This window comes from Corapipo altera, unplaced genomic scaffold, assembly GCF_003945725.1.
Source record: "Corapipo altera isolate COAL_440 unplaced genomic scaffold, ASM394572v1 79, whole genome shotgun sequence".
NCBI classification, from domain to species: Eukaryota; Metazoa; Chordata; class Aves; order Passeriformes; family Pipridae; genus Corapipo; species Corapipo altera.
This window is the reverse complement of record NW_020884927.1, coordinates 4,121,017-4,147,731: the sequence shown is the minus strand read 5'-3', so window position 1 is coordinate 4,147,731 and position 26,715 is coordinate 4,121,017. Positions and strand designations below refer to the sequence as shown.

General features: G+C 41.1%; 1 protein-coding gene across 2 annotated transcripts in view; it reads left to right on the top strand.

Moving 5' to 3' along the window:
* The window catches only part of ATF6 (activating transcription factor 6), a 77,737-nt gene that overhangs the window by 10,618 nt on the left and 40,404 nt on the right, over positions 1 to 26,715 (top strand). The window contains exons 8-14 of one of the 2 annotated variants that reach the window (XM_027658546.1): positions 1,609 to 1,794; positions 2,216 to 2,307; positions 13,773 to 13,916; positions 15,692 to 15,811; positions 16,716 to 16,818; positions 17,970 to 18,034; positions 21,960 to 22,071. In XM_027658546.1, the coding sequence (XP_027514347.1) occupies positions 1,609 to 1,794; positions 2,216 to 2,307; positions 13,773 to 13,916; positions 15,692 to 15,811; positions 16,716 to 16,818; positions 17,970 to 18,034; positions 21,960 to 22,071 (822 nt within the window). Of the gene's footprint in view, positions 1 to 1,608; positions 1,795 to 2,215; positions 2,308 to 13,772; positions 13,917 to 15,691; positions 15,812 to 16,715; positions 16,819 to 17,969; positions 18,035 to 21,956; positions 22,072 to 26,715 lie in introns of both variants that reach the window. The other variant, XM_027658545.1, reaches the window with a different exon arrangement.

Below are 26,715 nucleotides of genomic sequence, written 5' to 3'. Positions count from 1 at the left end.
TTTGTTGGTGGCAGCAGACTAGACATATAATAAATGGTCTTTCTAAAAAGCAATTAGACCAACATGGGGGCAACCCAGAATGTTAATGCACTGTAACGTGTTTTCTTAGTTTTTGTCACCAGCCTGCAGCATGATGAAGAAGAATGTCATCTTCAAACAGCCTGTAGCCACTTTTTTTTTGCAGACACCAAAGCCCTAGAGCAACATATTGTCTGTGTGCAGGTATATACAAGGAGGGAGTTGGAAAGCTGTGGTTAAGGTTCTTTACAAAGCCAGGCCTTAGCCAGAGCACACTGTCTGAGTTAGTTAATGTTAGTATTCTGTGATTTGTTATTTTTTCCCTAGAATAATACTTCTGGAATAGTTCTCATCTGTTTTTCTTTAACTTTCCTTCTCTGATAAGTACGGGTCACTCCCGTGCGTGTGTTGGCAGCTACTGGAGGATATTCAGGTCTGTGTAAGATAGAGCATTTGATTATCTTTCAGAGTATTGTCATTAAGGCACGTCCAGTTGTAGCTTAATAATGAGATGGAAGTTCTTCTGTTCTTAATGAAAACAGAGTTGCTGTTGCTAATCTGTGAGGGAGAGGAAATCAACAGAGTAGTGTTTAAACTTAATATTTCAAGTAGTTTTGTACAGTTCTGCAGTATCCATCGTTGTTATCCTTGTCAGCAGCAAGATGCTTTCAGTCTGGGTCATCCCACTCAGTGCAAACCACAGAATGAGTAAGTGGTAAAAGACGATGGAGAAAAATCAGCCACCAGGACTGTTGGAGGATGGGGAGGGGTTACTTTGAACTGTCCCAGTCTGGACTTGCAGACTGAATGCCTGCTAGTGGTTAGAGGGAATTATGTGCTCTCCTGGAGTATATTTGCTAGTTGAACTTCATCCTGAAGGAATCCAGTTTGTGTGCTCTTTCAGAGACTGTGCTGTCGTGTGAACCAAAGCACATTAAGTGGGTCAATCAGGAAATGTGCATCAAAGCCACACTCCTGATCTGAATTAAAATGTTAGTATAGATGCACCCAGAGACTGCATTTAAACTGCCACGTAAGTGCTTGATACACGTAGAATGTGCAATCTGAGGCCAGCAACAGTATTCAAAAGCTCAAAAACTATATAGCATAGCTGGAAAAGGTACATAAGCAGGTGTAATCAGTGTGGAAATGGTTTCCATGCAGAATAGACGGTAAAACTGTAGAACTTCCCTGTTAAGAAAGGAGGTGACTGATTGTAGCCTATAAAATGGTGCATGATAAAGTGAAGGTGAACGACATTCTTGCTGTCTTGCAGACCTGAAGATACCTATTTTCTGTCTTTGTGATTTGATTGATCAAACTGCTGCTCAAGTATACATTTTGTGTGCCCTATACATAGGAGGTTGAGAATGCAGGAAAAAGCAGGCAGTGCAGGGCCCCTTTTTTTCATTATCCCTGAGCTACGACTGAGAGGTGTACCACGTGCTGAACATTTCGGCTCATTGGAAGCACAGTGTGAGAAACCATCTGTGCAGACTTTTGACAAAGTGGAGAAGCAGAAATTATGCATGAAACAGAGGCACTTTTAAACTTGTGAATTGTTAACAGGCCTGTGTATCGTCCGTTCAGGTCAATGTCTTGAGACGGCAGCAGCGCATGATCAAAAACCGTGAGTCGGCCTTTCAGTCACGCAAGAAGAAGAAAGAATACATGTTGGGACTGGAGGCCAGGCTGGAGGCAGCCTTGCTGGAGAATGAGAAACTCAAGAAAGAAAACAGCACACTGAAGAGGCAGCTGGATGAAGTAGTATTAGAGGTAAGAGATTGTGATGAAAGTCTGACTTTATATCGAGACACTTGTTCAGGTGGAAGGCGCTAGACCAGAATCGTGGAAATGTTGTCTGGAAGACCTTTGAGGATTTCTAGACCAACCTCCCACTCCAGACATGGCTTTCACCAGCTCTGAGTCAGGACACCTGTCACATTATCTGGTTGATTTTTAATTCTTAACTCCATGATGCTTCTTAAGATTTCACTGAGAAGATAGACGGGGTAGAAGCTGAATATAATGTACAAACAAAAGTTTTATTTTTAAGTAGTCCTGGCATGTATTCATACATAATTAGGCAAATATAAATCTAAAAAGCAAGTATCATTTGGTGTATTTAGCTTCTGACATACATTTGCATATCTGTGCCCTTCTTCTATTGCACGTCTTCTGATTTTTTCCTGTCTAGAACCAGAAGCTCAAAGTATCATCTCCAAAGAGAAGGACCCTGTGTGTGATGGTGATACTGGCTTTTATAATGCTCAATTATGGTCCACTGAGGTAAGCTGCTTAGAAATTCCTCTTTACATAGCAAGTTTTCTGTTCTGCAGATTTTGTTTGAATCATTAATACAGGCAGCAGTTTGTTCATTTCAAAGACTGGAGCTTGAAGTCTGACTTCTGTCCTTTATTTTTCTCCTGCTTAATGGAAGATGTATCTCTATAATGGTTCTTCTTTTGGACTCCTTCTGGCAACAAGAGCTAGATCTTGTACTTTTAATTTCTCTCTGCTTGGCATTTTGTTAATCAATGCAGCCCACAGCAGTTTGTCTGCTTGATTTATATCTGAAGAGATTAAGAACTGTGTTTAGAATCCTTTTAGGAAAAAAAGTTACAGACTTCGAGAGCTCATCTGGTTGTTTATACCTGTGCTCATTTCAGTACCTGTCAGTTGAAACTGCATTAGTATCCAGTGAGGAAATCCCTCTGTATGTTCCAGTGTTTTGCAGTCCTGACCTTTAGATGTGTCTAGCTGCAATCTCCCTTGTTAGTATGAGCCCTGCCTTACTTGTCTTCTAGATTTGGGGAAGAGGTTTTTCCCTCTCCTTGATTAGTTGAAGTGATAGTCAAAAACGTCTCATTTGAACTGTTATCAGTGGGGCATAGGAACCAGAGAGCAGGAGGGAAATGCTGCATTACTTCCCAGACACTTTAAAAAAGATCTGCAGAAGAAAGGAGAACAAAAAGCAGTATTTCTTGCACATACTTGTTTATTTAATTTGACTTTGGAACGTAAAGGCTTCTTATATGAAGCAGTTCGCTTTTTCAAAAGGGGATAATGTTTCAGTAGATTCTGAGTCAGCAGTCTCCACTTGTCCTCAAAACCCCAGTCAAAGTAAAGGAATGGACTGGGATAAATATGGAGGAAGACTTTATTTCTAACTGTGATAAATTTTTAGTGTTGGTGTTTGTATTTTTAATAATATTAGCAAATCCGCTAAAGCTGAAATTACTTTTGAAGTATTTGCACTTATTGCAAATACTGTGTATCTCAGGCAGTGAAATATAGCTGATAATTTTACTTTGATATGGATAGGGTAGACAATTTCTTAATGCATTTAGGGTCTGTATTATGATGTTTGACTACCAGGCAGAAAAATCAGCTTCCAGAGATGAAGTGATTGATTTTACATCCCATCTGCATTTCAAATGTTACCACTTGCTTGAGAGAGACACTTGGTGAGAACTACTAGAATTAGTCATCTTTCTGAAGCTGAGGGAAATTCTAGTTGTCTCTGCATTACAGTGAGGTGATGGAATGCATGAAACTCTTGTTAGTGATAAAAGGCTTGGGAACATGGAGAGATGGATGAGAAGTCTTTTACCACAGTGCTCTAAAGCTCCTGTGGCAGCTTCTCTACCCCCAGGAATGAGTAAGCTGTTGAGTTTGATGGCAAGGCACTTCTGTCAAAGGAGGCTGAAAGGTCAGCTTGTGTTCATATCTTTGCAACAGTCAGTAACTATAGAAATGTGAGAGGGTTAACTTCTTGACATGTTTGACGTTTAATAAAGTAGATAAAGCAAAAAAGAAATCCTTGGATGTCTGGCTGTTCCTGGCCAGTGCAGTAGCTGAGCATGCCAGTGTGACTGCTGTGCCTCAACCAGGTGGTTTGCATCAGTACTGGATTTAGGCAGTGAAGAGAAACGTATTTGCAAACTTGCCTTTTTTTTTTTCTCCCTAGCAGAATAAATGCTTTGCACTGCAATTAAAATCCTAGACTTTATCAAGGTGGTGTGAATGTTGATTGTGCAATACTCTTTGGAAGACCCAGAATGTGAGCTGTACAAACCATTTCTTTAGATTTCACTCCTCCCATACATGTTTTTTTTCCTTTTATAAAGGTGTCACTGAATGGTAGCTCCACAAATGTGATAGTCAGGATTGCTCTTCTGCTTAGCCCTTAGCAAGAGGAGCTTCCAGTGTATGTGCTGTTTTTCAGCACCTGCAATTTCTTACAGAAATAAGTAATTTTTTGTTATAATATCCATGCTAGCTTATAGTTCAGCAAAAGTACTCTTTTCCCCCAAGTTAGCTAACTGTGGAATACCTAATTTCTGTGCAGTGATCAGCTGGAGATAAATATGTTTTGAAACCTTGTGACAGTGTTGCCATTTCTTCTGTGTTGGAAATCATTTAACTTGCACACCTGTGTGGAGGTGTGCCAGCATTCAGGCTCAGGATGTTTTGATTCAGGCATATTAGCAGTGAATAATTATTCAAAACCAGTGAACCATTGCAAAGGGAGAGTGACATCCAAAAAAAAGCAAAATCATGGGAAATTCACCCCCTAAATTCTAGAGCAGACTTTGGAATTCCCTTAGCTGTCTTTATTGTGAGACGCTTCTCAGGTTCTTAATTGGAAGTGATAGGATTCTTTGAAGACTAGAGGTAAAACAGAAGGTCAGATATATAGATTTTCTCTTTAGTTACCTATTTCTGTCAGGTCAGAGAAAAGGAAGCAGTTGGATTGTTTTGGGACAGGAATGTGAAGCTGAAGAACAGACAGTCCTGCAAACCCTCCATGGCCTGCAGTGGGTCGGTGGAGGTGCAGTGTGTGGACACTCAGCATCCCACAAAAAGTCCCATCCGGATGATTGGCTGTGTAGTTAGTTCTGTGTTTTCCTCTGCATTAATGGATGTGTGTTGCACTAATACTGGCTCACACATAATTTTTTTAGATTGGTCTTAAATCTTGTTGACTGTGTATTTGAGTGGTGAGATGTTTGTGATGTTTCATGGAGGACTCTGAGACTGCTGTTCTGCTGGTTTAGGATTATGGGAAGCAGTCCAGGATGTGGCAGCCCTTGGCAAACAAGTTTAGCAGATAAAATTATTCTGCTGCCACATTTTTTCATGCTGACAAATATGTGTATGGGTAATCTGTAATGCTGAATTTGGGAATATGGGAGTGGGGCTGAAAGTCTGGTAGGGAAGCTGGCCTGTTGACACAAGAAATCTGTTGGAAAATACTGGAGGAAGAGTCTAGTCCAGTCTGCTTAGTTGCCAACAAGCTTTTAAGAACATCCTTCAGTCTTGGACACGGCACCATGTTATCTCTAAGAAATGAATGTAAGTCTAATTAAATATAAATTGAATATCAGTGTGAATTGGGGATGTGAAAGTGGCTTGTATGGAGTTAGTGGTAACTCTGCATTAGGTTGCACTGTGTTACTAAACTCTGTTGGGTTTGTTGATACTTTATATAGAAAACAGAAACTTTCAGTTATTAAAAGCAGAAGTAATTTAGCAGGAATTGTATTAGTGTAAGTTTCTATTTTATCTGTTTGTTTTACACTAAAAGAAAGGCGCCCAGGAATTTCCCATCTGTGTGTCAGTGAACTATTCTGTAATCTTTGTGAATTATTTGGGTTTGGACTTAACATGTATGAAAACCTCCTTTTATTATTATTTAAGAATGATTGGTGAGGTGTATGAAGGGAAAAGGGTATGTTTTGATCCAGCTCCTTGCAGAGGTCACCCCCTTGCCCCAGTCTTGCATACCATGAGGTGCAAGACAGGAATTGGCAATCCGGGGTGTTTGCAGGAGAGGCAGTGAGCACACAGACCTTGGCACAGGCAGGTTTGGGAGCTGGGGCCACAGCACCTGGAGCAAGGTATCTGTGGGATCTCCTGCCTTCCCATGTGCCTTCTGTGAGAGGCAGGCCAGTCAGTGCGACCGCATTCCCAGCTGGCTTCTGGCACTGAGAAACACCTAGTTTGCTGTGCATTTTTGTTTTACCACTTACTACATGGAATCTGAACATTTTCAAATTATTACAGTTCCTAGATGCTGTTTTTTTCCCCTTGTTTTATTTCCACATTTGTGTTAGACACTGCCTGTATAGTAACCAGATCTGAAAGTGTTAAACAAGCACGAACAAGGCTGAAACAAATGGAAACCATGTTCTAGTCTAAACAACCTGTGTATTTATTTTGGGAATATTTTTATTTTGATTCTATTCCCCATTTGAATATAAATTGTCTTGTTTGTTTGGGTTTTTTAATGCAAATCCTAAACCTGATAGTAACATTTGCAGGAAAATAACACAACCAATATATAAAAGTCGGGGAAGGGAGAAGGATCACAGAAGAAGCAAAAGATAATTTTTCTTCATATCTTCTTCTTGGGAGAGTAGCAGCAAAGCATGTAAGGCAGGTATTTGCTAGTGACCTTAGCATTATTTTTTGGCTATGAAAAAATGTTCAACTACTTATTTTTCCCCCATAATCAGTCTGCTCAAGCTTACGTGGTAGCTGTCATCTAGCAGCAGTCTTAGAGCATTTATTAAGATGTCAGCCAGCCAGAATGTGTCCTAAGTACCATTTCAGATATTTAGTGGACAGAAAACAAAATAAAATATGAAGTAGGAGAGAGGAAAGGCAAATTTGCAAAGAGATTGGAACAGGAGGTTTGAGAGGGTGGTGTGATATTTTTTTTTTATTTTTATTACTTTTTTGTTATCTTACAAGTTGGCCAAGATTGGAACCTCTTTCAAACTGAAAAACAGACTTGATGGTGTAAAGAAAATTTCTTAAGCTGTATTTGTGGTGGAGGATGACTGAGATGGTGATTGATGGAGCTCAGTAAAGCTGCTGCTGCTGCTTCAAAACCTCTTGTGTCCTGTTGACCTAAAGCAGCTGCGCTAGAATGGCTGGCCTTTTACAGAGACTTCACTGCAGCTCCTCTCTAGGGTGTTCTCATGGGTTTTCCTCTGCTTTCCAGGACTATCCTGGAAATTGAATAATCTATTAAAAATTTAGATCCAGTGACCAATCTGCAAATAAAGACACTGGCCTGGCCAGCCGAGAAATGTCATTTGTCTGCTATTGTCATGGACTACAGCAAATGAAGAAGCAGTGATTTTTTGACTCCTGAAAGACTTCAGGGTGTGTCTCATTCCTTAAATTGGTAGCACAAACAGGAAAAAAAAACCCCACCAAAAACAGAAGTGGTAAGATTAATCATCTTTTACTAAAAATGAAGAAATTGCCCAAGGATTGTTTGGCTGCATGCTACCACGACCTGCTGCTTGTAAGGATGAAGTAATCAAAACACGAGTCTTCCACCAGGACTGAGACTAGCATCCTACCTAGTCTGCAGGCTGCTAGTCAGTACTAATGTAGCCTGGTGAGGTTTTGGAGCACGAGCAATTTGGGCTGCCAACAGCACCGATTGAGCACACCTATATTGGTGTCACTATGGTCTTACACAAGTAAGTGTAAGTGCTCTTACACAGGCTGAGCAATCTTGAGTTGGTGTGTGGGAGAGCAGGATTATTCTGAGGTCTGGTGCATTCAACAGTGTTTTTGTGCAAGTTTTCTCTTGTTTGAGCCTTTATGCTGGACTCCTTGATTAAAGAAACAGACCCGTCTTGTGGCAAGCAGGAACCCAGGGATACCTTGGTGGTGGGATGTTGGAAAGTTAGAGAAATAATGCCGTAGTTCCCTCAAAGGGAGCATTTGCTGTGTGGGCAAAGGAGCTGATCTCCTTACCATAACATCACGTGCAGCAAGAGTTGTGTTGCTACAGAGGTGTTGGAACTGTGTGTTGTATGCTCGGGTTTGTCACTGCAGATCCCACCCACAGCAGCTGCTCCTGGGCCAAGGTCTGGAGCTCACTCCTGTGCTACCCTGGCAGGTGAGATCAGTCACAAGCAGTGTCATGGTGTGTTTGAAAACACCCCAAATGTCCTCTTGAATAACATGGGCTAATTGGACTAAAGCCACGTGTCTGGCACCTGCCCAAAATGAAGGGCAGTGACTGGCAACTGAAACACAGCATTATTTTTGCCCTATATTATTTTGTTGCGTTACCAGTTCTTTCCCAATTGTGTGTGTGCTCCTTCCTCCTTCCATTCTAGTGTGAAGTGGGGCAGATTAGTTGGAACCTCCAATGGCTTGCAACGTAATGGAGGAGGAACCCCCCAGCCAGGTTCCTTGCCTGGCCTTTGCTGCCTTCCAGCTAAGCCTGATCTGGGAGAGGTGCTGAACTGTGAGCATTAAACATTGTGCCAGTGGTCCATGATTTCCTTCAGCTGCAGGTGGGATGGTGTTGTCTAAATTTGCAGTGGCTACTTGAAACATCTCCAAAAGATGTTCTGGTAGCAGAGAACCACAGAGTCAGTTTCTTATTCTCACTTCATCCAATCCTGGGATTTTTTACACTTTGTGAAAGATAAAAAAGGATTGTTCCTCTGCTTTTTGCAAGCCTCATTAGCCTTCCATATGTCTTCAGGAGGTCGATAGGCTTAAATGTGATGTATACCTGAAGTATGCTAACAAACCTACATCCAAATGATGACAGGCAGAGGGCTATTAATTTCTTACACACTAGCAGAGAGGAACTGGTGAAATGTGAAGAGAAAACTGTTAATGAGTGCAAGAGGCATGAAACAGTGCCACCTCCATGTCTTCTGGCTGCCAAGGAGATAGAGAGCCCTTTGAGTGTTTTACCAAAAACAGCAGAAGCATCGGAAGGCATTTGTGACTCTGAACACTTGTAATATGGGAAACTTAGTTTAATGTTTGTGACACTGAAAGAATATGTTGCAGTGCTGAGTGTACATTTGTGTTGCAGATGGCCCACAGTTAGAAAACTGTTTCTGTATTGTAGTTTCTCCTTGAAGAGAGAGAGAGGAGTCGAGAGGAAAAGGACAAGCTGAGTAAATTGGACTCAGGTCCAAGTTCCAGACCTTTCAATACCTCTTGTGATGGGTTGATGCTTGAATAAAATTGGATACTTTAAGTTTTTTTACAAACTACAGCTGCAGGAGGAGGAAGTGATTCATTCCTCCTTCCTTTGCTGATCACAGCCACAAGCTTTGGCAACAAAGGCCAGCCCACTTCCAGATAGTGGTATAGAGTTTTCCAAGCAAAAGAGAAGTGCTCTGGGTGTCAGTATTTGCTTTCTTCCTTTCTTTTCCAGCAGCTTTATTAAAAATGAATTGCTTTTTAAAGCATGCAAAACACAACAAAAAACACAGAGATCATTCCTCCACTCTGTGTTGCTTTCCTCATCTTCCTCTTTCCAGCCCAGTGCTTGGAGAGGGTTGGTCTGGAGCAGCCCGGCAGGGGAAGGTAGAGCCTTGCTCTTGGCAGATGGTACACTCATCGGGAATAAGAAACAAGAAATACTTTCCAGAGAGTGTCTGGCACTGTGGCAGCCTTGTCTGGAGTCGGTTAGGAAGAGGACAAGGTCTTTGGTTGGTGTCTCCTTGCAATGTCAACTTTAGCTTGTTGGAAACATCCCAACTCATACTCAGAGATGGTTCTGTCCCCAGAAAACTCTTTGTTATGATATCACTATTGGCTTTCGTCTACGAATTACTGTACAGCTTAAATGTCAGTATTCAAAACTTGAAGTGCACAGCCAGAAGCACAAGCAATATTTAGTTCGTGCTCCTGGCAAGACTTGCTTTCACATTTATCAAACTGACGTTCGAACCAAAGAAGTAAAAATACAGCTAAAATATCAGGTGCCATTGAATGCCTGGAGAAGCCATGGCAGGGGTGCTGCTTTTCTTTCCCTCCTATAATCAAATTTATCTACACTTCTGAACAAACATCTGCATGAAATATTTAGTGGTTCTTTCTTTTTTTCCCTTGGATCTGGTTTTGCATCTGAAACAAGCTGATAGCTCAGCCAGCTTGGACATGGTGTTTGCGGCTTGTGAAAACCCTTTCATGCTCGTGGTGTCTGGAATGTCCAAATGCAGGCTCTAAAGCCTTGGTACACCCCAGGTGTGTAAGTGTGGCCAAACAGGAAAGATTCCAACTTCTACCCTGGCCGACTTGTCCAGTAAAACCATTTTTCAGCTTCAGTCTTCTTTGACTTTTAAGGTGGGGCAGTAACTCCTTTGAATAGTAGGACTTGCTCAGGGAAGATATGCCAAAGTGCTTTTCCTTTTCCAGGTTCTCATCTTGTAGCCCAACAGAATGAAAAAACTGCCCGTGCTTTTGCCATCTGTCGTATTAAAGCGGTTCTTAGAGCAACTATTGATATCTTAATTGAAAATACTGTTTTTCTGAAGCTTTTTTTTCCCTCTGAATGAGATCTTCTACCTTTCTTTCTATGGTTTCTAGCCTCTTCTACCTGATGTTTTTAAATGCCCAATATTGACTTCATCTCCTGTGTCATGGTGTTGGGATCTGCTCTGTAGACCCTTCCTGTTCCAGCTTGTATTGTTGCTGTTCTGCCTGGCACTTGTAAAACTCAGTATGCCTCAGGTGGACCGGTGTTTCCAGATGCAGTTCTGCAGGAGAGGTCCATCCTCTCCCAGCTGCTTGAAGGGATTCCTTGGTCCTAAGTCATGCTTTTTGCCCCTGTGTTAATTTGAGATTTCAAAGAAGGAGTATTTCTGATATCCTTTGTCAGACTGTCATGAACCCACTTGGTAAGGAAAGATCTTTGAGAAGTCAGAGGATATAGACCATTATCTCCATGTCTTCTCCTATCTGCTTCCTGAAGATGGAGCCCTATTTATGGACAAACTTCACTAGTGACCTCTCGTGGGAGAAGGGAAGAGGAAGAAATGATACAACAGAACAACATCATCTATTCAGATGGGGAAAAAAACTGACAAAACCACCCAAGTAACTAGAAGGTGGAAGAGGGGCAGTATTTCAAGTTGTGGGGCTTTTCCTTATCCAGACTTAGTTATTTTGGGTTTGGGTCATTGCCACAGACCAAATGAGCAAGAAAGGGGATTTTTAATTTTTTTGAGGGCATATTTTAGACTTTGAGAAGGAAACTTTTGGTCATCTTCAAGGTACAAAAAGGAATGGGAAAGGGAAGGCAAATGTGGCCCATATGGCTTATGGCAGAAATTGCTGCTAGCCCTGCTTTAAAAGAAGCATTTTGTGGAAAGTAACAATCCTAAAAAAGGAAAGATCATTTGAATAAATACCCTAATGCCATATTTTGTTCTCAGTTGGTGCCTGTGTTGTCAGAAGTGGGAGTAATGGTTTGTCTGTAAGGATGGCAAAATGTACTCTGTTCACTTCCTTCTTTGTCTTTTGCTGCTGAAAATATCTTCTTTCATGTTGAAACATCCCATACTTGGCTGCTGCCAAAAGTGAAATTTTAATTTTGATGAAAAGATTAAGGTGCTTTAAGCTTGAGAAGAGTAAAAATAAACTTTTCCTCTCTTCTAAATCTGATGCTATAAAATGAGGTGTGTGTGGTTTTGAATGGCTGTAGAGCTAAAACAACTAAATTAAAAAAACTGAAGATTAGCTGTGATTGTAGAGCAGTGGGTGTCTTTATCCTGGACAAATTTGGTTTGGATTTCTCTGCTGTTGTTCAGAGCTCAGGGTGAACTGGAGTAGGAATGTATTGCATGTGACACTTCACCTCAAACTGGCCACCTCGCCAAGCTGGAACCTGAAATAAGAATCGCCTTTGCAGAATGAGGCAAATAGGAAGGAAGAACCATCATGGAAAAATGCAAATTTGTTACAGATCTTCTGCTTAGATTTTTGTCAGCTTTAGCTAAGTAATTACATGGAAAGTTCCTCTGGTTTGATGTGTCATTTTGAACAGGAAAGGAGAGAGGTAGGATAGACCAAAATGCCAGATCCAGTAGGTTCGGCACCACACTGGATGGCTGATAGACTTCAGGCTGTGGAGAAAGGGTTTGCAGGAGAGTTACAACTTTTAGATCTTCTGACAGATATTCTTGGTTTGATGAATAAACTGCCATGTCCTTTTAGCTGTCATGACTCCGGGTTAGGTAGAGTGGGGCATTTCAACCGTGAGCAACTTCCAGCAGGAAGGTGTGGCATCTGTTTAAGCATCAGCCTTAGTTTTGAGCTCTAGTTCTGGGCTTGAGATGCTGCCAGTTGTGCTGATGCTTTCATTGGAAGAGAAGAAACATGTTCTCATAAAATCCAGTAGATAGTGGAGATGACTTCTGTTAAATTGGATAGCCTGGTGTTACCTGATACGAGGTTATGAATAAACCATCCAGCTTTCCATGCTATACAGTAGAAGGAATGAAACATTTGGATATCAGTGCACATAGACAGTAAGGAAACTGTAAGTACTTTTCTGCCCACTGGTACTGGGGAAAGCAGAACCTGTAGCAGTTCTGCTCCCCTGGCTCAATGATGCTACCTAGAAACCTGGAGAAGATGAGGCAGCCAAAGTGATGTCAGTCAGGGTCTAGGATTGCCCTGACTCCTGTGGTTCAGAATATGACAGAATTATTCACAGAGACACCTGGGTTACTACGAACAGGAGTGCAAATGTGTTGGCAAAAGATGTGAAGTTGTTAGGCAACTCTGTGTGCCTTCTGCGTAGTTGTGGAGTATTTAATCTTCCTCTCCTAGTTTTTGCCTGTCTCTTGTTGGCATTTATATTTGCTGCCTGTTGCAAAGTGATGCCATGTAAAACCAGGAAAATGAGAGATTCCCCTGCAGAGTTTATGCTCTGCTGCACAGGAGAAGTGAGGCATGAATTAAAATGTGCTCTGTGGGCAGTGGTCAGCGTGTATGGCAAAGATCTCATTGGTGCGCTGGGGGCTTGTATTTTTGTGTTTTCACCATGTTGCTGCTGGTGATGCTCTGCTGTTGTCAGCCAAGAAGGTTAGGACTTGGGTTTGTAAATACACTTTTTTCAGGAAGCAACCATGTAAAGGCAGCCTCGGGAGAGGAGAAATTGAAGGATTGCTTTTGTGCTCTCAAGATTTCTCACTTGCAAGTCGCCCTTCTGAACTCGGATGCAGTCGATGTTGTACAGCAGTTGGCTGGTCGTTTTTCCAGCTCACATGTGCAGTGCTGCTGCCTTGCTTTGCATGGAGAGCAGCACAGAGGTTCCTGTGCTGCATGGCTGGCTGGATGAGCAGCCCCCAGGGAAGGATCCTTGAATCAATGCAGGCACACACTGGAACAACAGGGTGTCTGGGACCATGACCTGCTGCTGCTTTGTAGATGGGGCTGTCAGCCCTGCCAGTTGTTCTAAATCCAACTAGAATTGAACATACATGTTTGTGTACAGTTTTGTTAGATGTCTGGCATAACATTCCAGGCTTGCAGCTGCACGGAATTTGGTAGCTAAGTTTTCCTTACATAATGTATTCATATAAACCACGTCAAATGTACTTTAAGGCTGATAAAAGTTTGTTTGAATATAGATAATTTTATTATGCCTGCAGATCTGGGTTACAAGCAGATTGATCTTTGTTTCATCAGGTGAAGCTTATGTGAGGGAACATGAAAAACAGAGCATCAAAATCCTTCAATTAAAACTGAAGAATTGCTTTTTTGTCCACTAATGCTTTGAATGACAGTATTACAGTGACACAAGATACCAAGTTTTTACATTAGATACGATATGAACCTTATTCGTGTAACATAACAACAGCCAGAAGCTTCTCCACCTGAGAATATTTAACACTTCACAGTCAAGTGCCTTGCAGAGCCTTTATGTGCACGATACATTTTGCTATGTTTATTATGTTTTCCAGTATATTCGAAAAGGATCCCAGTGGAGTTGATTCCACTGCGAGTTCTAATCACCGGACCAGAAATCTTCTGGAGTTCTCAGCTGGCCAGGAGTCCAGTGCAGCTCAGAAAATACCTGAGGGCATCATTCCCGAGAAGAGTAATAGGTGAGATGAAAACCTTTAACATATTTTGAGTGGCAGAGGGCAATGGTGCTTTTAGCTCTCACTGCCTTACTGACCTTTTTACCCGGTGCTGTTGCTGTTTTTATAGAGCAGCAGAGCTTACAAACACAGTGTTTTGAAAGCTGGTCTTTTATTATTTAACAAAGTTTACCAGATTGTTTTTCAAATAAATATGGTATTTTATCTCCAAGATTACCCAATATGTAATGCTTCAGAAGTGTACACGTGGCTGTGCTGCATGGTGTTAGGGAAGAGAGCACATAAACAAGTGTATGTCACAGAGACTTCCAGAACCTTTTTCAGTCCTTCATCTGTCTGCTTTTTTCCTCTAATCTATATTTTAACTTGCATAGTTCTGATATTTGTCATATTATCTCTATCTGCATACTTTTCAAGCTGGAGTATTTATTTTCTCAGTTACTGGAGAGAAGACTGGGCAAGTTCACAATTAAGAACACACTCTGAACTTAGCACTGTACATTTTTATAAAACTCTGAGTCCATCCTTGTGTTTTTGCATTATTTAATTAAATACTGGCTTTCAGGCTTCCTAAATCTCTAGCATGCAGTTCATAAGTGAACATATAATTGCCTCCAGATTGAAGTCTGGCTAATACAGCTCATGTTTTCCCCTTACAAGATTTATCCTATTAGACTGTCCCTTTCCAGTAGAGTGTTTTGGCTGGTTGAACAAAGCCAGGCACAGATGTGCAGAAAGCCCTAATGTATTTTGCCATGCAGAAAGAAGGCAATAAATCAAGAGCATTTTAAGGCTGTAGCCATGGTGAGGGCTTTGTGTCCTATGTGGTACATTTCAGACCATGACTTAGGTGATGTAAGAGTAGACTAGTTCTCTTAGGAGGATATTCATGTGCCTGTATCTCCTTCTTTTCTTTCACTCTTTCACCCTGATTTTGGCAAGCTGTGAGCTCTTTGCTGCATATTCTCCTTTATCAGTCCTAGATGCAGTAGACGGGAGAAGCAGACATGAAGATGGAGAGAAAGATGGGAAAAGGAAGGGAATGTAAATGAGGCTTTCATGAGCTCTTACACCTGATTTTTCCGAAAGAAGTTGAAGTTTAGGAGCTACAAGTCTATCAAAACCTAGAGGACTAAAGCTGTTACATTGATAACTTATCAAGGGAGAAACTTACAATAGGTATTGTGATAAGTAGTTAACCCCTCAAGAAGTGCTGAGAGTGTTATGGATTTTTGTACTGAGAAATAGATGCTCCTTTTCACTTTTTGTCAAAACCAAACTAGATTCTGGAGACACTTGGAGATGTAAGTCCTCTCCATTCAGTTGTAATATAGTTCATGGCTGCTCCATTGTCATGTAGCTCATGGTCTTTACATCTGCATGGTTTTAGTCAGTAATAAATTTAGTATTTCTGTAGCACAGCTCTGGAATGAAAAAGAAAGTTGCCTCTGCAGAGATCACATAGTTTACATACTATGAGGAATATTTTACAGGCTACATTTTCTTTCAATATCTGGCCTTTATGGGAAGAGATCCAACATCTGCTAATGCTCGACTGTCTTCCCTGTGTTGAGTGCTGTCAGACCCCATTGAGGAATTGACTGAGAACATTGGCTGTTTGATAGGAATTGTTATTCACCTGTTTGAAAGGTCCCAAGGGAGCAGCTATAACATTTGTGGGTCTACTGATGTTAGTGCTCATTCTTTGGATTTGGTCAAAGGTCCATAAAAAAGTATTTTAAGGGATTTCTTGATATCCTTTTCTTTATTTTTCCCAGGTATGATCGTTCTGTATCTGATAATAAAGCACTAATGATAGTCTCAGAAGAGCCACTTTTATATATTTCACCACCACCACCACCCTGTCGGCCTCTGATCAACCGGACAGAGTCGCTGAGGTGAGCAAACAACCTTTTCTGAGTGTTTGAGGTTTACTAGGAGTTGAGGTACAAATTCTGTGTTGGCTGAGTGCTACTGGACAAACAGCTGTGAGTGATGTTATTGTACATTCATAGAGTTCATCCAGTACGTGACCAGTGTCTGTCTAAATGTCTGCACTGTCCAGTGTCTGCTGCCATAAGGACAGATTGACTTGGATCTTTGTAATCTTTTGATGGTTTTAGTCATGATTTTAACTCTGTTTTCACGCTGGTCATTTGCAGTAACTGAATAACAGTTTTCTGACTGGAGATTTTTCGTGACTCAGAACAGAAATTGTATCATATGTAGGAATGTTCATGATATGGAAATCAAGTCCAGATAAAAGCTTTTTCCATCTGAATTACATAAGAGATGGTCTTCTATTTTTCAGCTCCTGATACAAGCAAACTGAACTTGAGTAGATATGCTTCGTTCACTGTTAGAAAATACCTACCTCCACTTTTTCCATAGATGTGTCACTAACCTTATCTCCATCTTCTTTGTCCCTTCTTTCTCTCAGATTTATTTGCCATAGTTTAGCCTTCTTAACCAATAATTTGTCTTGATCAACTTTTGATTTTAAATTTCCATGGTCCTTCCAGTAACTTCAAAATTGTTGTTCATTGAGCAGAAGGAACTACTGTATCTACTTTATATTGAAACATCTATGAGTACAATACTTTATAGATATTCCCTTACAAATTCCTTCATAAATTTCACCTTACAACTTTATTTTATTACTCCTTTATTAAAAATAAATGATCATAAGATAAAAGAACAGTAATCTGCAGTGTGTCTTTATAGTGGCTAAACTGTTTTATAGAACTAAAAATCTCTGCCATTGTTCTTTGAAACATCTGTTGATGCTGTGGGTTTTTCTAGGCTGAATCATGAACTTCGAGGATGGGTTCATAGACATGAAGTGGAACGAACAAGATCTAGAAGGTTATCAAATAACCAGCAGCAGAAAGCACGGGTTATGCAGGTATACAGGTTTATACTCATGACTCAATAGCATGACAAGATAATTTCAGTCAATGTGAAATATTCTCTTACTTTTTTGCACTTGTTATTATAGACAAAAGTAGCAATGGTGCCTGTAATTAGGGTACCCAACACTTCCCATTTTAAATTGCTGGGTTTGGTTGATTATTATGTTGTCAAAGTTGTTCTTCCATTCCTGCTCTTGGATTCAGGCTAGAAGTTCTGAATTTTTTTAGCGGTGATCAAAATAGGTTCAGCATTTTCTAAAATTGAATCAGTAGTTAGCCTTTTTATGGCTTTTCTGCAAAGATAAGCAGTTGGTTGCAACTGCACATTTATCTGCCTCACTGTTAAGGGGCACAGCTAATTGATTTTGTTGAAATATTTCTATTTCATTTTTCAGATTTTTGCTGGAGGGATTACTTTTTGGTAAGACTACAGAAGTACGAGACTTGTGCTCATCTCTCTCTTTTTTTGAAATCCCTTTTATATACATAAATCCTTTCATCTACATGGCATACTGATACCAAGGCTGAAATGAAGACAATGAATTTTCAAAGTCTTTTATTTGATTAGAGGTAGTAGCAGATTGAAAAAGAATTGAACTTAACAATGTGGGAAATACTTCACTTTTCTAGGGAAGAGGTATTGTGTGTTAAACTTCAGATTCTTTTCACTGATGTTCAGAGGAGATTGGCAGAACAGTTAAGGAGAGAAAATCCATGTGCTTTTAGTGTTTCAAACACCAGAAGCGTGTTGTGAATACTCTGTTTTAGCAGAGGTGCTAAGTGACCTCAGAAGAATTCTGCACATCTGATGTCAGTGGTAGCGAATTTTTTAGTTGGATCACACAGTTTGTGCAACTGTTGGGTTTGGTGCCAGGCTCTCTTCTTTGTCTCTGAATGTGTGACTTCAAATTTGGCTGTATTAAAATTTTTTTGTTGTTCTTGTTCCAGCTTGATTGCTGGCCGTTTCAGTTATTCATGTTTCACCAGTGGAAAAACGCACATTTCTGGTACAGGGCACTGATTAACCTCTGCACCCCACTGTACTCTCTGTTACAGATGTGCAACGTATTTTATGTAGTGGCAAACCAGGAAAATGCTTATTGTTTGCACTTTGTGTCATCTTTTCATATTCCCCCTTTTTCAGAACTCCCTGAGTGAGAAGGCAGATTCCCAGCTGATGGCCATGCCTTACACAGACACCAGACTCAGGTAAGGCAAAACAGCTCCTTTGTTACTGCTTTCTACTTAATAACCCAACTTTTCACCAACAGTTGGTAAAAAAGGCTGGTTATCACTTTGTCAGAATTCTTAAGCCAAATGCAGCTACTTTTCTTGGCCTAATTTCTGTGCCTTAACAAATAATTGCTTCTAATGATTTAAACTACACTTAAAGGGACCCCCATATCACAGCTCCACTCTTCTGGGGTCTTTCTACCAATAAGTCTTACGAAAATCTTTACTTCACTCTGCAGAATCCCTTTCCAATCAGATTTGAATATTTAGGGAAAAAAAGGGCAAATTGACTGTGAGACCATCATTAGTTTATAAGAAAGTTTCAAAGGGCCATGAATCTGGTGAGAGAAAGGTTTCTTTCACTATCTTCAAGAGCAGAGCCAGTGTAGCTAGGACTAAATTATTAGGATGAAGTTAAATTACCATTATGCCTTATTTGCATGGTTTGTCTCCATCTCTTGATTTTTCCATGCTGATTATTGGAGCACACTCATCCAGAGATTCCTGATGTCCCCTGCTCCCTCCTCCACGTAACTATCCTGTCCCTCTTCCCTGGTGACAGGAAGTACTGGAGAGTAAAACTTGAGGAAACAAAATTTCTCTTTCCTGAATTCTGTGTGAGACAGTTTAAGAGGTTCTCTGCTTCGAAGTGCCAAAGAGGAGTGTAAGACCAAAATGGATTATGAAGGGGACTTTTTGTTGAGAAAACCACCTGAAATGTTGCTGTTGAAAGACAGCTGTGGGCCTTCGGTTTGCATTGCTGCTTTGTCAGCAGGATCAGCCAGGGGGAAAACAGCAAAGCTGCAGGCCAGTGTTATGGAAACCAGGCTGTCAAATTTTGATATGTCTTGACTTACAAGAAAAAAAAAACTATTTGAGTTCTACAGGTAGATGAAAAATATCTGTTTTAATTGAACACCGATGAACAGGCCTCGTGGCATAAAGCAGTTTAATATACATGCTTGCATTACTCTTGAAAAAAATTATCTAGATTACTGGAAACAGTGTGCAACATCATGTAACTCTGCATGGAATAATCTGTTGTGCTCAGAAGGAAGTGAGAATTTTTTTTTTCAGATTAATGATGTTTATATGAACAAGACCAGTGAGTCATGGCAGCTGCATGCTATGACTGTCCTGGAGCTGCTAAGAACATAGAACAGATTTCCAGTTCCTCCCAGAGCCATCAGCTATTTGGTGCTCCATGAAGTCATAGAATCACAGAGTAGTTGTAAAGAACCTCTGAAGATCTCTAGTCCAATCTCCAACTCAGAGTAGGTTTAACTTCAGGTTTACTGTATGTCTCTCTTAGAAGACATGGTCTCTCATCTCTGTTGTAGTCTCCATCAGGAGTATTGCAGTTAGAGCCCCCTCAGCCTCCTCTTCTCTGAGCTGAACAAGTCCTGTTCCTTCTGTCTTCTGTCTCTCCTTGTGCATCCTGTGCTCCAGTCCCTGTCCATAATGCAGCCCACTATGCAGTTTCCCTCCAGATCCCTGCTGGCTCACATTCAGCTTCCCTGCGAGCACCACAGCTCCTTTTTGCAGCACTTGTGCCTCATCAGTTGGGAATAAACTGCTGTTTATGTAGTTTGGTCGTTGATATTACCCCTGTCAAGGTGTTTAATTTTTAATACCAGTGCTGTGACTGTAAATTGAGTGACCTTTGTCTTCTAGAACACCCTGCTTGGTGACCTGAATCCATGGACAGGAGGACATTAGCAGTATCTAGATTTATCTTTGTAGCACTGATTATCATGTTGGTCCTGGATTCCAAAAGAAATTTTATTAATTGAAAAAATTGCAGAGAAATCAAAGCAGGGGATGAAGACAAAAATTAAGATGATTTCAAAGGAAATCATCAAAACCCCTCATCTGTTTATCAAGCTTCCTTCAAAGGTGGTTTCGTTGAAGGCTTCTGCAAGTGTGTATTTTAAGGCTTTCGATATTAAACTCTCTAGTTATTTTCTTGTTTCTAAGTTTTTCACTATTGAAATTATGGTTGTTGATGCATAAAGCCCTGTGTCCACAGTCTCATCCTTTCTCAAAATGAACCTATGTGCAACAGTGCCCTTCAAACTTTTAAAACAAGAAAGACTCATTTATCTCCCAGACTCAGCACCACTGTTTTGGATATACATTTAATATGATGCTTTCTTGTAATATGTGAAGGTGTTACTGAAACAACTGATATTTTTGCACCTGTTTTTGGCTCTGAAGTTCCTCCCTTCCTTTCCTGGAGAGGTCCATTGCGATTACCCATGGGTGTTCAAAGGTAGATGCAATGTAATGCCTGTAATCCCCCGGTATCACTTGGAATCTGGGACTAGTGTTAGATTTGTTCCATGACCAGGAGAGCTTTGTGAAGGCCCAGTGGTTTCCAAGTGCTTTGGAACAGTTTTCTCCCATGCCTGGATTTAGAGTTATAAAAGGCCAGTTTTTGGGTCTAGCTGCATCTTCTGGAGTGTGGGCGAGCAAACGGATCTGTGGGGCCCGTTTCAGCTTTCAGGACGTGTTGTGCTGAGCAACACGTGGGCGTGATGCCTTTTATCACAGTACAACTTCAATGCTGAATCTCAGGGGTGGCTTGGTGGGCCTACGTGTTTTCATGAATGAGTAATCAAGCTCAAATTAGCTCCAGTCTTTGTTTCCTGTGTGTGAAGGATGTGATCTGATTCCTTGCTTGCATAGTTCTGCAGAAGAGGATATGTAGTGTAGAGCTGCCTGCTCTTGATCCCCCAGGACTTACACCCCCAATCCTGTTAAAGGGCAACTGGCCTGGCAGCTGCAGTCCTTCAGTTGCAGCAGGACTATGTTAACAGTAGAAGAGAAGATAATGACAGTCTGCTATTACTGCTGCTTGAGAAAATCACTTGATGATAGATTTGTGCCTTGTTTTGGGTGCGTGGTCATATTTTAGAAACACATCAAAATAGTCTAAATTAGCCACCATAGTTTAAAACCTGGGTCAGCAGAAGACAGCTTGGGAGGGGAGGGGTGGTCTGATCAGCGTCCTTGCCACAAACACTGCAAACACACAGTGTGCTATTAAGATAAAATGACTGGTTGAATGTCCAGATAATGGTTTGTGTAAGTATAGCCTTCCAATTTGTTTAAATATGTTATTTTGGAATGGGATTGGGGAAATATACACGATAGCAGTATGTGCCAGGAATTTCTCACCTTTCCAAGATAAACAGTGGATAAGTACCGTGATTGTAGGACTTGCCAGTATTTTTGCTTAGAATGGTTTAGGGCATCTTTTCCTTGTGTCTGATATATGTAAGATGAGAACTGTGGATATGATAAGCCAGAATTATGCAAATATCTTATTTTTGCTCCACTATCTGAATTGAAAATCAAGAGGTAATCTTTGAGTTGACCAAGGACAAGGGGAAAAAAATTAAAAGGTGGGTGAGAGAAAAAGTGGAGTTGTCATTTGACAGTAAATTAAAAGCTCTGTTTATGCTTACCTTTGCACTTCTTTCAATTTCAGTGGTTTGGATTCTTATCAGTAAAAGAAAATTATTAAATGTTTTGATATTTCAGAAGGACATTACATTCTAAAATTTATTTTCAGAAGTCATCACAATTTTTCAGACACTTCAGGTTGAAACTTTTTTTTTTCTGTTGAGCTAGTAGATGGGGTTTTGCCAGCCTCAGAACCATGAATAAAAACAAGCCTGGAAAACCTTCCTAAAGTAAGACCTTCAAAGCACCTTGAACTTTCAGAAAGTACCCAGTAGTTTCACTGTCTTCACCTGTGTTTAATGTTCCTCATGCTTCTCTCAATGAATGAAGAGCTGCCATTCCTTGGAAAAGCAGGTCTTTTAAAGTCCTTGTCTCACTGAAGTTAACTTTCTTGTCTAAAATAATTACCTTTCCCCTTTCTTTATTTCAGCAGGAACTCAGGGAATGAGCTGCAAGTGTATTATGCCTCTCCAAGGAGCTATCAAGACTTCTTTGAAGCAATTCGCCGAAGGGAAGATACTTTCTACGTGGTGTCATTCCGCAGAGTAAGTGTAGTGGTTGTGTAACACTGGCCTCTTATTTGTGTCCACAAAATGTGACTTGGTCAAGGTTGAAGCTAAATTTTTCTTCTGAAGTGATGCTTCTGTACATGGCCAGATCATGGTCTTTGCAAAATATGCCCATCACAGTTGGAAATGCAAAGAGCTTTGCAGAAAACATCATGGTTCTGGTGCAAGACAGCACAACATGGCATGAACCCTGTGGTTAAACACACATTATAGCTATTTAATAGGTGTATAAGCCTTTTGTGCTTCTTCTCGGTATAGGAATAAATGTACCCTGTGCACAAATTATTTCTGTTAGCTTAACATAGTGTTGTTTCTATCTTCCCCTAGAACTTTTGCATTTGCAGTTTTATGTGTCACATCTTGCAGCTGTACAGGTGCAGCAGCACAATTTTTCTGCTGTTTTGTGATTTGTAAGTTGAGACAGATGAGCAGTTCTGCTGTCTGTGCTTCGATACAGCATAGACTTGTGCTGCAGCTTTGTCAGGCATGTCCTCACATCTGCAGTGCAGTTAGTGACAGTAAAAGGTGTTATAAAATGTAATTCCAGGTGTTTGATGACACTTTGCGAACTGCAGGCCCCACTGGTGTTGAAGCAAGGACAGCTGCAGTAGTGAGAAGCTGCTTAGGATGTGGTGATGGAAATGATCAAGGCAAACAGTAGCTGAAACACCAACCTGGGGTTGGAGGAGTTTGTTCCCTCCTTTTTGCAAGGGTCTTGATAAGCCATTAGATAAACTGAACCTGGGGTCTTGGCTTGCTGAGCCTCCTGCCCTGCCATTTTGCAGCTGGAGTGTTAGATGAGCACTGTTATATGCATGTTCACACTCAGCCATGGTCCCCCCAGGGCCCTGCAAATCTCCATTTCCTTGTCTTAGGAGTGTTCTGAGAGGGGTCCCAAGGTAGTGGGAGACCAGCAGTGGCCACGACAACAGCTCATCCAGCTATAACCTGTTCTGTGTAAGAGCACACAGATAAGCCTGACTAGTTTTAGCAGTTTCTGTGTTGTCATAACTTTACCAATCTGTAGATGCAGTGGGTACATAGGTCATACAGCCCCGTTCCACCTGGTACATAGTAACTTTTTTAATTTGTGAGATGCATGTCTTTAGAAAAGGTTCAGGCAAAATAAAACTAGTGGTGCTCTTATTAGGATTAGGGCTTTATGCTGAGTAGAAATGTGAGGTTAGTTTCCAGTCTTGGGATTACTGGGTTGTGTCACAAGGCTGGAATTTTGTTATTAAATGCTTGGCATGTTCTGCTGTTCTTTCAGCTAGCAACACAAATATAGCCAGCACCAGGCTCCACATATCCTGAGGATGAGGAGAAGGGAGTAGAGAATAGAAGTTTTTCTGGAAACTCAGAACAAAAAGCTGAATAGTGTTTGTCTAGGTCTGCACTTCGGGGCCATTGCTCCAGTCCACCTGAATGCATGTGCTTGTACATAGGTCCTGTTTATGCTGTCAGGTTAATGACCTGGAAGCTGTCAGCTCTCATTTCAGCTTGCAGAGCTGTCCTTGAAAACAGTGTGTCTTGTGCCACAGAATCTCTACAGCTTGGCTCTGCTCTACTGCAGGGAGAGATGCAGAGACTTTTTAAACCCAGCTTTGAAGTTTATTTGGTAGCAAAGCTGTTGGTATTTCTGTTTTATGAATGAAATGTCCTCAAATCAGAGGCAGTTTTATGCATTACCTCATTTATTATCTTAACGGGGCAGACCTGATCTGGTGGCGAGCTCTGCCCTGAGGCACTTTTAAATGACTTGCTTGGATTCTTTTGTGAGTGCAGAAGAAAGGACTCCTGCACAGCCCGAGGGGTGCCATCAGCAGGGCCCCAGCAAGGGAGGTGCCCTTTCACCTCCTCCTGAGGACTGCTGACTTCATTTTCTTTGGACCACAGTTCCCTTTTCACTGATGATTAGGAGCTGAGTGGGGACTGATTTCCTCCTCAGTTCACTTGTGTTGCTTTCTCTTGTCCAACTTAGGAACCAAGGCCTGGAGATGATAGGTTTTGTTCCTTCTCTGGCTGTTTGCCATGCAGACACTCCCAAACAGTTAATAAGCAGCCAAATAACGTAACAAAAGAACAAGAATCATCCAGTTAAAAGTTCCAGGGAGTGGATGGTTCTGGTATTGGTGATTGTCCTGCTCTGAGTGGGAGGTGGGACTGTGGATGTCCGGAGATCCCTTCCACCTGATGTCACTGGATCCTCTTTCCATGTGTTTTCTGCTCTCTGTGTAGCACCACATAACCTAGCATTTCTCCTGGATGCATGTGCTAAATTGCAACAGATTTTTTTTATGTGTTCTCACTTGCACTACAGGATCTGTGCTCTGAGTTCCTTGGATTTTCTAGAAAATGGCATTTGCTAGGGCTACCCGAGCCTCTCATTTGGTAGGACTCAGCCAGGGCTTCTGAAGGTGCAAGGTTGGAGAGCAAAGCTCTTATGCTCTGTGTCTTCTTCTGGCAGTGTTTAGTACCTGTAAGACTGAGTTTTTCCATGATCTCATAAATTTTATTTTCTTTCCTTGCCTTGGAAGGCTTGCAGGTATGCATATTTACAGTTGAAGTTTGTGTGGGGTTTCTTTTTCTTTTTTAAGGAGGAGAGAGGAAAATAAAGTAGTATTTGGATCAGCTGAATCCATACAAGAAGCAGGGCTTTCACTTTGGGAATCTAGAGAAATTAATTTTCTGCTATTGCCAGGGGAATCTCTAATGTAATTTTTAAACAAGAAGAAATATGCCATTAAGAGTGACTAAAGAATTGTTGAACTGAAGCAGTGTTGTCTCCCAGCTCTGCCAGGCATCAGCAGCCAACATCCCTCGTTAGGCAAGGCTCTTCACCATTTCTTTCTTCAGATAGTAGCTTGGTCATTTTAATTTTTTCCTTACTACTTAACTTCTAAGGAGCCATGGTTTTCAGGAGTCATTTAGCGTTGCAGGGCACTCTGCTCTCCCCAAGTGCTCCAGGACTCCAAAGTGATGCCTTTGCACTGTGCCTCTAAGTTGCGCTGGTTTGGGTTGTCTTTGAGGGCATGTCCAGAAGTGGGAGGTCTGTGCAGTAGGTGCTGAGAACAAGTTGCCTGGTTCTGTGCAAAGAGTGTGGCAGTTTGAGCTCTGCTGGAGCACATTGGAGTCTCCAGTGGGTGTTGAACCTTCCTTTCATTTCTCCCAAGTCTCAGAGGCAGAACAGAGAGCCTGTTGCTCCGCCAATACCTTTGATTTCTGCCCTGTAACGTCTGTGATAGCAAGTCTGCTTGATCTGTTACAAACAAACCCCCAGTGGAGCACGGATACAAAACCCAAGTTAGCTGATCCGAGGTGCTCTGTCCGCAGGGAACAGACACCTGGCTGCTGCTGCAGCTCTCTGTAAGCCTGGCACCCACACAGCTCCCTCCCAGAGCTCACATCTGTTTTGCCACAGAGTATTCAGACCTTGAGGTTGTTTCTAGAATTACCTGAATAGCTAGCTTAATTTGAAAAGTAATTAAGTAAATCATTGGAGAAAACAAATCCCTTCCAATTTAGTTTGGCCTGTAGTGCTGCTTGGGATCATTCCATTCTTGTGTGGTTGGGATCAGAGTTCCCACAACTTGAAGTGATTAACCAGTTGATTTCCCCATCCTGGAAGGTTCAGTCAGTGACCCTTTGATGACATGACTGCAGGGCTTATTTAGGGACAGTAACATTTTTTAGGGTAAGAATGTAATTACTGTTCTTAAGGAAAGCATGGTTTAAAGTTTGATTCACTTGGGAAATTCAGAGGACTACTGGCATTTCCTCTTGCTACTTTATCTATTTCAGAGCACAAATGTCTCCTGATATCAAAGTTTACCACTTGCATTTAATGCAGTGCATATACAGTATCTTACAGTACATTGCAGTAAAAAGTAGATATTAAAAGGTGCTTCTGGTTATTATTTGTTAGAGTGAGAGTGATGGGGCCCTATGGAAATCAATGGCAAAGCCTTTACCAACTCCAGTAGGACCAGAATTTCACTTGGTAAATATCTGCTTCAAGTGCCACAAACCATAGACCTTCAGGGAAACCTCTTATTATGAATGTGAATTTCTGGTCCTGCAAGCCAACATCTGCAATGAGCATTTAAGGGTTTCTCAAGTTCTGCAAACAATTTTTCACTGAAGCGATTAAGCCAAATTTAAATCAGAACTTTTGTTCTTTCTTTGTGTGCTGGGAATAAAAATACCTAGATTGCATTGTGCTTCTGTTGGTAATAAGCCTGTTCTGTGCTAATTGTATTTGGGATGATATAATTTTATTTGGAATGATATATTACTTTCAGGAAGCAAAAGATTATAAAGCCTGGCTTTGACATGCTTGTGTAGCAGTAGGTTGCTGTGCTGTTCTCACTTCTGGCAATAATAATTTGAATGTATTCAGAGAGCATGAGACAGGTTTCAATTCACTACACTCCTGATGCCATCTACATCCTGCAGGCAAAACTGCTGGATAAGAAGTTGGCTTAAGATGATGTTTTATAGCCAGAAATTCAGTTCTAACATATACTTTGCTCCTACTTTGTTACACTTGACAATGGATGGTTTTTACTGAACATGAAGTTTTCTGCTGTTGACTTTGTTTGCGGATTTCTGTGGACTGGG